A 12,244-nucleotide genomic window follows, 5' to 3' on the forward strand; every position below is an offset into this window, starting at 1 on the left:
GAAGATCAGGAATAGAAGCAAAATGCAGATATTTTGCCCAAAGTCACCAAAAATAAAATTAAATATTTTCATGCCAAAATATTGATCTGAGAAGACATTTTAGATTAAGGTAGATTTCATTGCAGTAATGCTCGACAAATAAAACAGTAATGTCCTTTTTTCACTGTGTGCTCCCAGAAAGCTGTTTCTCTTTCCATTCCTGAAGCGTTGTCATTTTGGCAGATACAGCATATCCAAAAGAGGTGATATTCCAGTTATTCAAGGTCAGAAGGGTCCTGTCAGAATGATGGATAGAGAAGCAATATATATCGTGAAGTCATGCACTCACACACATACGCACACACAAACCAACACTATTCTCAAAGTGCTCAGCAGAAATAAATGTGGTGGTGAATGATGAGCTGGCACTGAAAGCATTAATATATAATTAGTATTGATCGCCATCAGACCCCCTGTGTTGGTCACCACACACACACACACACACACACACACACACACACACACACACACACACACACACACACACACACACACACACACACACACACACACACACACACACACACACACACACACACACACACCTCCAGTATTGAGTTGTGGTTAAGCAGCCTATAGTGGCCGAGCAGGCTTCCATCTGTGTGCAAATCAATACAACAAGCTCTCCTACCCTTATGATTAGCAAAGAGACCACTCCCTTTTACAAAGAATAAACACTACACTACTGCCATGATTCAGCATCATACATCATAGTTTCAACTGAGCGGGAGTTGCAGGAGTCTGGTTGCACATGACTACTTCATCCACAAAATTTGAATATTAATCAATTATCAAATGTTACCTTGAATTCATTAAGAGAAAAAAATTGTTGGTTTCTCACGCATGCCTCCAAGGTGAATGAAGAATAACAAAAAGGAGAACGTCTTGATGAATTTAAATGAATAGAGGTCACATTGAAAAACAACAAGACCACATCAAAACATCTGAACGCTCACACAATTTGTTTCTCATTTATTCTGCCGTATGCTTACCACTTTTCCAGCGCATGCATTATTCCTACAGTATAACCTAGCAATTGAATACACTTCAGTCTTGTCCTGACACTGAGGAGTAGGGTGTACACATAGGTGTAATTAATCACATGACTAACTACAATACTTGATGGAGTAAACTGTTAATGCTATGGCTGGATCTACTACTCATCATACATCTTTTAATAATAAAAGGAAAATGTGCTCTGGGGCCTCATTTATAAAGCTTTGCGTAGAATTCACGTGGGAAGGTGGTGTACGTAGGACAAAGCAAGTAAATACGCACAAAAATATTCCGATTTATAAAACACTGCGCACGCACGTCCTATGCCGGTTTCCCTTTATAAATCACAATCAACTCGAAATGCGGCGCAGCTTTTGCGGGCTTCACGTCACGCCCATATTTGCCTATAAATAGTAAAAGAAATGCCCCGTATTAATATTCATTCAGACTGACTGCAGGAAGAAGATCGCAGGAAATGCCGACAGAAGAGCAAAAAAAGACATTTCACACTGAGTCAGATTTTGGTTCTTTTGGGGAGGTGGAGACAAGTAAATCATATTGTTTGGTGGATGCAGTTTGAACCAGAGTAGCAGAATGAAGGTCTTCGCCCTCTAAGGCTATTGGGTAATCCCACTGCGCATGCGCAGCACTGACAGACTTAATCCACGCCCACCTACGACGTGGGCCCCACCTACGGACTCACTTCCGTATAAATAGGAAGTAGGCCCGACAATCTGCTCGGTCAGGGCTGTGTTCGGGTTTGCCCTTCATGCCAAACAGGATACATTATGAGTTACGACCGGCACTCTCGGTGTGAGTCCTGCCTGGGATTGGAGCACGCAAACGTGGCTCTCACTCCCCAGGTGTCGTGCACTCATTGTGTCCGTCTCCCTCTGGCCCACAGACAGCGGAGAGCAGACGCTCTCGCTGCTGCGGCCGAGGATGATTGGCCAGTCCAGGAGTCTTTCTCCGTGGACGAAGCCCTTGACTTATTGGATCCGAGTGGCAGGCAGCAGCCAGTCAGGCGACTCCCTCCCCTCCATTCACGGATCACCATGTGGTTCCCCCATCCTCCCTCTCCTCGGATGGAGGAGACAGGGCTGACACCGGGTCCCGGGTCATCAAGCTGCATAAGCCGGCTGCCTCATAACCTGTCGGTTAATAGGCAGCAGGGCTCGCGGCATAAACCGGCTGTCTTTAAAACCTGTCAGTTAATTAGACAGCACAGGTTTTTTCCTCTGTCCCAGATGTGCCTCCTACACACACCTCCGCTCATTCCTCAGCGGGTTTGAGCGTGAACGCGCCTCAATGTCCGGTTTACGAGCTTTCTCCTAAACGGCGACATGATGAGAGCCGCTGTGCAAAACAGCGTGTGGAGGCCCCCTGGGGCTCTGGCGTGGCTCGTCACCATGACAACCACAGCACATCCAGAGCATGTACACCCGCTATCAGAGTATTACTCAGAGTATTACTCAGAGTATTACTCAGAGTATTACTCAGAGTGGCGGCGCGTGTGTTCGATGGACAGATGGATGATAATAAGCAGCAAGGCTCACCGGTTATGCCAGCTGCCCCTGAACCTGTTGGTTAGTAGGCAGCATGGCTCGCTGCATAAACCGGCGGTCTTTAAAACCGGCGGTCTTTAAAACCTATTGGTTATTAGGCAGCTCTGATTTTTCCTCTGTCCCAGACGTACCTCCTACACACGGTCGTAATGAGCCCATGAGTGCCATTATTACACCTCGTGTGGACAGCACTGCACACACCTCCGCTCATCCCTCAGGGGTGTTGAGCGTGAACGCGCCTCAAAATCCGCTTTCACACCAAGTACTTTGCCTTACTTAGTACCCAGCACTTAGTGCCAGCACTTAGTACCCCCATGGAACTAAGTACAGATCCAGTTCCCTGAGGGAAGATTACGCAAATGAAGCTGCTGACGTCACTTCTTCTTCTTCTGCTTTGGGTTTACTGGCAGGCCGCAAACCACTTCACGGCGTATACTGCCACCCGGAGTTGGGGACTGGCTTCAGTAGAAGCTGCTGGGACTCCCAGCAGCTTCTACTGAAGCCTTCCGAGTAAATCGCCAGAACGCCGACACCTCCTCATCACTCCACCGCTCCCATGTTTTTTTTTGTGTTGCCATAAGTTATTCTCTCTCCGTTGGTGCGCGGGGCTAATGCTAAAGCTAATAATGCTAATGCCAGCAAATACAATGGCGTCTTCACAATCTTTTCAGAGTTTTACGGGGCGTGGTTCGCCCAGCCAATCGAAATTGGTACTTTTTTCTCCCCAGGATAGTACCACCTTTCTAGCAGGCACTAATAATGGGGGTAAATGTTCTCAGAACTAAGTACTGTTTTTGGTGTAAAAATCGGAACTAAACGGGAAAAGTACGGGTAAAAGTACTCCGGTGTGAACGCGTTTAATGTCCGGTTTACGAGCCTTCTCCTAAACGGCGACATAATGAGAGCCGCTACACAGAATGGGGATGAGAGTGTTATTTTACCTGGACGACCTGCTGTGGCTGGCTCGCTCCAGGGAGGAAGTCGCTTTACAGACGGTACAGCTCGTATCTCATCTGTCAAGCCTGGGTTTCATTTATAAACTGGAAGAAGAGCTGTCCTCTTCCCTCCCAGATTATCATTTATCTGGGAGTGGAATAAAACTCGGCCACCATGAGAGCGCGGCTCTCACGGCAGAGAGTGGAGAAACTGACAGCTCTCCTCCGGCGTATCACACCCTGCAGCGTGGTGACAGCCCTCTCCGTGATACAGCTGTTAGGCATGAGGTCAGCGAACTGGTCTCCCAGGTATGGAGCAGGTTCGGGAGAGCAGAGGTGGATCTGTTCGCTGCACGCGGGAACGCGCAGTGTGCCCTCTGGTTCTCCCTGAGAACGCAGGACCAACCCCCCCTGGGGTTGGACGCGTTCGCACACCAACCTTGGCCCAGGGTGTTGATATACGCTTTCCCACCAGTCCCACTGATCCCTCGGTTCCTGGACCAAGTGCAGGAGGAGTGGCTGACAGCGGTCTTAATAGCCCCGGAGCGCACGGGAGCGTCCTGGTTTTCATGCCTACAGCGGATGCTGTCAGGCAGACCGTGGGAAATTCCGTGGCGCGGGGGCCCTCTCTCCCAGGTGGAAGGAGCGATCAGCGGTCACCCAGTGATAGGCCAGCGTTTGTGGGCATGGCCCCTGAACGGGAACACTTAGAGGGGCTTGGCCTCTCTCAAGATGTTGTACGTGTTGTTTGACAGGAATTTGGCTTATAGCACGGTCAAAACATGCTGCTGCCATTTCATCTTGCCACGTACGGTGTCGCAGTTTCTCATCTCTCCCGTTTTTGTGCGTACGCATGGGTCAGAGTGTCCGTGGAGGACCGCACATTTTCCCGTCATGTTTGTTTTTTATAAATCGCAAAGATTGCTTAGAAACTGGAGTATGCCATCTTTTCAGCGTAGGCCACGTTTATAAATGAGGCCCCTGCTCCCAGTAATATTGTGTTAATAACAAAAGAGACAGATTTGACAGGAAATAAATGATGATTATAAACCCTTTTTAACTTCTAAAGGGCAGGAACAAAAATAAGAACCAGTGATTGATACCAGATGAAAATTTAAAAAAAATGAATTTCATTTCAAATTTAGAAGCAGTTTTGATAGAGCAACCAAAATCCTCACTAGAGGAGACAGACATAAAGTGGAGTCAGTCTGGCTGTGAGGAATCAAAATGGTAGTATGACATACTGTATGTGTTTGTGTGCATGTGACTGTGTGTATGTTGCTATTATGGTGAGTCATTGAGATGACATAAACCACATTCCAGTTGAACTAAGCAACCCCTTTACTATCTATGTCTGCATTTCTGTCTGCTCTCCGACTCCCCTCTCCCCACTCGTTATCACCCGTCCCCCCAACTCCCCATTACTCAACCTCCCAATTCTGCTCAGCTATCACTTAAGTGTAAACATATAACCACAAATGTTTATTTTTTGTATAGCAGTAGCAGGTCCTGCCATGGGCTCACAAACACTCACTCATGAAATATATTTAAAAGTCTTGTCATACAGCCGGCTTACAATGATGACCTAATAATCAATTTGGTGTTGCTGTGTTTATGTATGACTGTCCGTCTGCCTGTCTGTCTGCCAACTATCTTGACTAATATATCAACGTCAGTAAAGTGTATAAACAGCAGCGTCGAGCCTTGTCTAAAAGAGTACTCTGGTTACCTCTAGTGAATGTTTTTGGAACTGCAACATTTTTTCAGTTGACATCACATCAGCCTGTTGTAGATTAAGTATAGATGTTTTCACATTTGAGAACGTGTTGGTTACTGACTAGCTGAAGTGGTGTTGTATGAGTTACTTATCCATAGTCAGTGTTTTACTTACAACATATTGTTGGAGAATCAGACAGGAATATCATAATGAAAACCATACTGCTGTGAAAGGGGGCAGCATCCAAATGTATTTAAATGTAGAATTGTGTTATCACTTTCAGATGGAGAACTGAATCTGTAATCTATACTCTCTTCAACGCCACCAGTTTCCATTAACAAATAGTCATTTTACCTCCCAGAACACGGGAGTTGCTGGTATACCGCTGTCTCGAACAGTTAGTTTGTGTGAATCCAAATTAACCCCTTAAAACACCAAAATGACGTACAATAACACAAACAAACTAACAGATTAAAGGAAATGGAACACCAGCAACTAACATTTGCTGCAGGTGAAAATGACTGTTTTTGGCTGTCTAAAGGCAGAGTAACGTGATCAAAGTAGTCTTAATATTACGTACTCCAAAACTGACATTCATTTTTATAGCTAGGTTTTTGTTTTAGGTATCTCAAACTCATTGCTGCTGCATCTGTCCACAAAAATCATGTTTTTTTCAAATAGGTGGCGTAAGTGTATAATGCAACCCCCTTTAAAAAAACACATAGGGCTAAAAACTTACCATAGAGTAGAGTAGGTGCCCTTGAGCAAGGCTCCCATAATTAATTAATTAATTAGATTAATATCCGGGGTATAAACAGTTAATACTTCACAACACAGTTTAATATTGTTGTAATCAGTTATAACTTTATGATGCATACTGTTTTGAGATTAATGTTCAAGTTAAGTTTTACCAGTTTGACTTTACACCTGTTCGTCCTTGAAAAATGTACTCAATCAATCTCTTTCCCTCTATACCCTGTCTTGTGTCTTGCTCCATCACTCTTTCTTTCTTTCCCTCTCTCATCCTTCCATCCCTCTCTCTCCCCAGTCCAGACGACAGCAGGACCACAGCCCTGGCTCCAACATGGCCAACGCTGACGTTGAACACAAGATGCGCTGAGGCGGAAGAGAAGGACGAAGTACTGGAAGGAGGAACAGAAGAAAAACCAGGGCTGGCTGTCCATTCACTTTCAATATAATCAACTGTAAAAAAAGGTCATCTGAAATTGCAATTTTGACCAATGTTTTCAACATGTGTTCTTTGTTTCCTTGTTAGTCTGATATGATTTTTCTTTCCACACTCAAAACATTGTTCTTACCTTTTTAAATTTAGAAGAAACACAACTTCCTTAATTGATTGAATTGAAAGTGAACCAAGCTCCACAATTAAGGATTCACAGGAATAAGTACCCAACAGACCTGGGCAAAAAGTAGTTGTATATATTTAAATAAAAAGGAAGGATTATGAGAGGTTGAATTAGCATTATATTAGCATCATATTGCAAATATGACACATCCGAGGTTGAAGTTGCTTCTTGAGTCAAATGAGTATCTATATAAAGTATGGATCAAATCACTCAGACTTCTATTTATTTTTTTCCAGGTCTTACATGATTTGATGGAAAGATCTAAGTACCAAAAGATATATTTTCTATCAATACAAATTGTGAAAATAATGGAAGGGGGGAGGGGGGGTAACAGATGCCAGTAGTGAGGGGAGGCAAAGGAAAGAGAAGAGAGGAGAGTAGAAAAAATTGACGGTCACGGTCGAGGCTTATTGTCCAGGATTAACAGAAAATAATGCGTCAAAAGTAAGGTGTTGAAAAAGAAAAGCAGTGTGACTGCGTTGTTCATTGTTTTTGCAACGCCTCACATTTGGGAACATGCCTTTTAACCCTAATTATGCATAGTTAAAAAAAACTGCTGTTTTCTTAGACCAAAGTTCACTTTGCTGGTAAGGGAGGGAGGGAATGGAGAAAGGTACGGGATACAATAACAGAAAACTGGGTTGCATTTAAAAAGTAGGCAGGTGGGAGGAGAGCATCCAGAGAGAACTATGCTGTTTTGTGTAGTTTGAAGTGTTTGCTGTACTATAATGTTCAGTTTCTCTTTAAAACATCAACCATGGTGGGAGTCCCATGACTATAGAATCCCCGGTTAAGTAGCAACAAGTTTTACAGCTAATTTGCACTATGTGATACAATCAGACTTGTTCTCAACATGGGTTTTTCTTTATAGGCATGAAACCAAACATAGGCCTGTGTTGTCTATTGTTACCTATGCAGCCTTTTTATTGTGAGAACACTCCCTTTTAAAGCGCTTTGATAAGGAATAACTGGGATTTTTAAAGGCTACATCATAGTGATGCAAGATTTGGGTGTGCCCAACCAGTAGCATGCTCCACAAGGTATAAAAGCATTTGTTTTTTTACCAGGATGTGTCACCAGGTGGAGTTGTGATTTGGGGTTGACTATCAGGCAAAAATGAAACACATCCTTTTGCATGAAGGATTTTTCTTGACATTGACATGCTACTTTTTAAATGGGTATATTCAAAGGCTTAAGCTTACAACTTCTTAAAAATACACACCATAAACATCAGTAGCATGTGTTGCAAGTCACTTTTATAGAAGTAAGGTATCCAACTTAAAATCCGTCTATTGATCAGCCAATCACCCAGATATTCCTCATCATTAAAGGGCTGTACAAGCCTAAATACAGTCTAAATACTATTCCCTGTCCTGTTACAGTACAAGTGTAACAAAATGATATGTTGTTTTATTGTTTTGTTTGAGTGAAAGTCATGATGTTTGCTTTTGATATTACTTCTCACATCCGTATACGTATTAATTTGTGTTCATCTTTCAGCTTTGTTATGAAATAGTAGTAGCAGCGGTAGGCTATTTTATGTAATATTGAGTTGCGTTTCTAGAAATTTGGGAGTTTTAAGGACTTTTGTTACTTTCGCTTTTCACTGTTCTATGTATTTCTTTTATGTATTTTATTTGTATTGTTTATTTTTTAAAGGAAATCCACTTACTGGGTTAAATACAGTGAATGTGGATTGACTCAAGCCCTTTTATTTTTATATTGTGCAACTAGAAGCTGATTTCATTTTCCATTGTGTTTTCCATTTAGTGCACTCAACGGTTTTATTCTTACTATTTTACCCAAGACAACTTTTCTTTTTTCCCCCTGCTTTTTTCCTTTTCTCAGCCTGGCGTATTAAGAATATTAATGATTTTTACATTAATTAGGTAACAGGTTATCTTTTTCCAACGATAGTGTGTTAGTAACATTTGACAATAAGTTTTACAATAGCCATGCTATTGTAGTTTAAATAAAACAGTTATTTGAAAGCTCAAACAACATGAAGAACTCTGACTGATTACAGAGAGGTTCTATCATTTTCACAGACCTCTAGATGCAATGGAACTGAAACAACGGTTTAAGCTGCATTTGTAACACAATTGTGAAGTTTCCTACAGCCCCATTAACAGAAATTCACCAGGAGAAATCATCAAGCTCAGAGTACAACCAAAAAATGCAGGATTTTCATACTGAAATTGCATTGGGGGAAGTATTCCAATAACCTGAGGTTAAATTATTAACTTTCTGATTGGCAGCCATAGTTCACTTTTTTGCACATAGATTTTCCTCTGATTGTTCTTAGTAAGGGAATCTTGTGGAAAACATACCTCTGTCTGAGTCCATAGGTTGGAAAGGTGCATTTTGTGAATTGGCTCAGTTTGATATTGTTATGTCATATGTGTCGTTTGTGTTTAAGATCCCCAGCAGTATGAAGTTAAAGTATCCTTGAATCAGACAGAGTATTGGGTATGCACATTGAGATTTAGCTGGACAGTCCAGACAGTACAGTATGGGATGGACTCTGTTGTAAGTTTATTATATGTTATGTTTGAACTATAGCTTGACAGTGACCACTGGGCCTACATTTTAAAAATAAAACCACCTGTGGGTGGTCTCATGAAATCTACCATGTCTGTAATTCAACTATCTTTATTGATTTAAACAGCGTGTTTTTCTTAAGAGACATTATTGAGGAAGTGATTATAAAAGACGGATATGTATAGGCAGGGCCGTATCCACCATTGAGGTCACCGAGGTCCGGACCTCGGTCATTTTTTCCGAGCTGTGTATATAACAAAACTTTTTGAAATAATTGAACTCAACGGGGTTATTTGTAGTACTTCCATTTACTGACGATGGGGGCGCTGCATATACGTAGCCTCGATTAAAAGAAACAGAAGAAGACGACATGTATCAACCATAGACTGTGGGTGTTTCTCAATCTCGAGTAAAGCTGCTCCAGAGCACTATTTCAAGCATACAAGGGCTGAAGTCGAATAGTCCATTTAGCTTAGGAACCTTCCTAACCGAATGAAATGACCCGGAAGTCCCTCAGTGGCAGCCATGATAAGTGCAGTTCGAATTCTCTAGAGTCTAGTCTAGATGATAGGAAAGGAGGTTTCAAACTTCCTTTATAACCTCCTTTAGCTTAGGAACCACTGGACCTCCCTTGACGAAAGGAGAGGAGAAAATGCTGCCCCACAATGCCTTGCAGCCACAGCATTTGCCGTCACACAACAGTCGGCCGTTCACGGAAACAACCGATTATGACCGAGAAATGATATCATGAAAGTTACGGTGCTTATTAAGCATTTTAAAACGTATGTGGTAAGTTGCCAAAGTGCTTTGTTTCGAACGTTCATCAGTATTATAATCAAAAAGAGAAATATGAACGTTAGTTTTTACTGAAATGATCAAATAAAGTCAACATTTCACAGTGTTTACTGAGCTGTGTGGGGTTTGTTCAACTTTTACAAGATGTTTGAATGGTGATCACACATGCCCCTTTCACACCGGCGCTTTTCCAGCTCCGGCTCGGAGCTGGAGCTGGAAAAGCGCCGTTTTTTCCTGTTCACACCGCAGCGGCGCCGCGTCATAGCTCCGGAATGCGGTTCCCTTCCAGCTCCAAAAAATTGTCGGTCTAGAGGCAAGAGCTTCGGAGCTATGACGCGGCGTCGCTTACGTCTCTCTTACGTCGAGGCGTGCAGGAAATTAAACCCACCTCCCCTGAACATGGGTCGACTGAAGAGTCTCGTCATGCCTGCCTACAAGCAGTAGCGCTGAGCAAAGTGACTAGAAGGCAACCACACACTTATAAAAAAAAAACACACTTTATAAAGTCAGGCAACACTAACCAGGCTTCGTGTGATTCTGTTTATTTGTACCTTACTTTGACCATCCGTTCGCTGTTATTGATCATTGTGGAGAGCAGGCAGACGTTTTGTTTGTTATTTTAGCAGCTATCGGATGGAATCAATACATGGGCTGCACAGGTTGTCATGTCCGACTATCACAAGTAGAATCATAATGAAAAATACGCCGGTAAAATGTGCCTGTAGAAAACGGCTTAGCAAGTAGTCAGTTTAGCTTCGGTTGCTATGCTAACATCACCCATGTTATACCAGAGAAACTTTCATAACAGCGTTGTGATGTCAAACAGCGTCAATTCAGACTGACACACATTCACTTAAGGGGAACTGGGGATATGTATCAGCTGCTTGTGTGACAGTCAGACAGTGAATACTTTAGAGCCGTGTGAGCTAACCCGGAGCTAACGGGAGAATAAACTCCCGTTGAAGAGCAGCCAGCACTGCAGCGGTCGGTAAATGCAGCTGAAACACATTCATAAACAATGAACCACGGCACTCTGGAGAAAAGTATAAGGTTGGAGAAGTCGTTATTTAATTTAATCTGGCTTCGTATGATTAAAAGCAACACGATCATCAACCCGACGCAGTCCCCCTCCGTTGTTGTTGTTGCGAGCTCCGTTGGGGAGAAAATCAGCGATGTAAACGGTGACGTCATGACGCAGCAGCGGCAGCTGGGCGGTGTGAACAGAGCGGGAGCTGAAAAGGGAAACCGGAGCTGAACCAGAAAAGATCTAGCTAGGAGCTAGAAAGGGAAAAGCGCTGGTGTGAAAGCCGCAACAGTGATAGATGTTAAGGACTAATGTGGAGTCTATTTTTATATAACATTAGAAAGACTGAGTCTTATTATTACATTATAAGCTTATTGTGCTCATTGTATGTGCTGTGACTTTGGAATAAATGGACCCAATCACCCCCCCCAAGTTTTGATGGGGTGGACAGGAACGGAGGGAAAAGTTACATGAGAAAGTGTTTAGCTTGCAATATTGAAAGTAGCAAGGTCATGTGCAGAGACTGATGCGGCTTTCACACCAGGGCTTTTCCCTTTCTAGCTCCTAGCGAGAGCTTTTCTGGTTCAGCTCCGGTTTCCCTTTTCAGCTCCCGCTCTGTTCACACCGCCCAGAGCTGCCGAGAGATTTTCTCCCACAACAACAACGGGCCGGGGACTGCGTCGGGTCGATGATCGTGTTGCTTTTAATCATACGAAGCCAGATTAAATTAAATAACGACTTCTCCAACCTTATACTTTTCTCCAGAGTGCCGTGGTTCATTGTTTATTAATGTGTTTCAGCGGCATTTACCGACCGCTGCAGTGCTGGCTGCACTTCCACGGGAGTTTATTCTCCCGTTAGCTCCGGGTTAGCTCACACGGCTCTAAAGTATTCACTGTCTGACTGTCACACAAGCAGCTGATACATATCCCCAGTTCCCCTTAAGTGAATGTGTGTCAGTCTGAATTGACGCTGTTTGGCATCACAACGCTGTTATGAAAGTTTCTCTGGTATAACATGGGTGATGTTAGCATAGCAACCGAAGCTAAACTGACTACTTGCTAAGCCGTTTTCTACAGGCACATTTTACCGGCGTATTTTTCATTATGATTCTACTTGTGATAGTCGGACATGACAACCTGTACAGCCCATGTATTAATTCCATAGCTGCTATAATAACAAACAAAACGTCTGCCTGCTCTCCACAATGATCAATAACAGCGAACGGATGGTCAAAGTAAGGTTTCCTGCACGCCTCGACGTAA

General features: G+C 43.1%; 1 protein-coding gene across 4 annotated transcripts in view; it reads left to right on the plus strand.

The window, feature by feature from the left end:
- LOC117491628 (core-binding factor subunit beta-like) overlaps nt 1-9,248 on the plus strand; it is a 37,089-nt gene extending 27,841 nt beyond the window's left edge. For 2 of the 4 annotated variants that reach the window (XM_034141701.1, XM_034141703.1), the window contains one exon: nt 6,301-9,248. In XM_034141701.1, coding sequence (XP_033997592.1) covers nt 6,301-6,372 — 72 coding nt within the window. In that variant the 3' untranslated portion in view covers nt 6,373-9,248. The remainder of the gene's footprint in view (nt 1-6,300) is intronic. The other 2 variants (XM_034141702.1, XM_034141704.1) reach the window with 1 other exon arrangement.
- The last annotated feature ends 2,996 nt before the right edge of the window (nt 9,249-12,244 follow it).

The sequence above is a fragment of the Trematomus bernacchii genome, unplaced genomic scaffold (assembly GCF_902827165.1).
Source record: "Trematomus bernacchii unplaced genomic scaffold, fTreBer1.1, whole genome shotgun sequence".
In the NCBI taxonomy this organism is placed as follows: domain Eukaryota; kingdom Metazoa; phylum Chordata; class Actinopteri; order Perciformes; family Nototheniidae; genus Trematomus; species Trematomus bernacchii.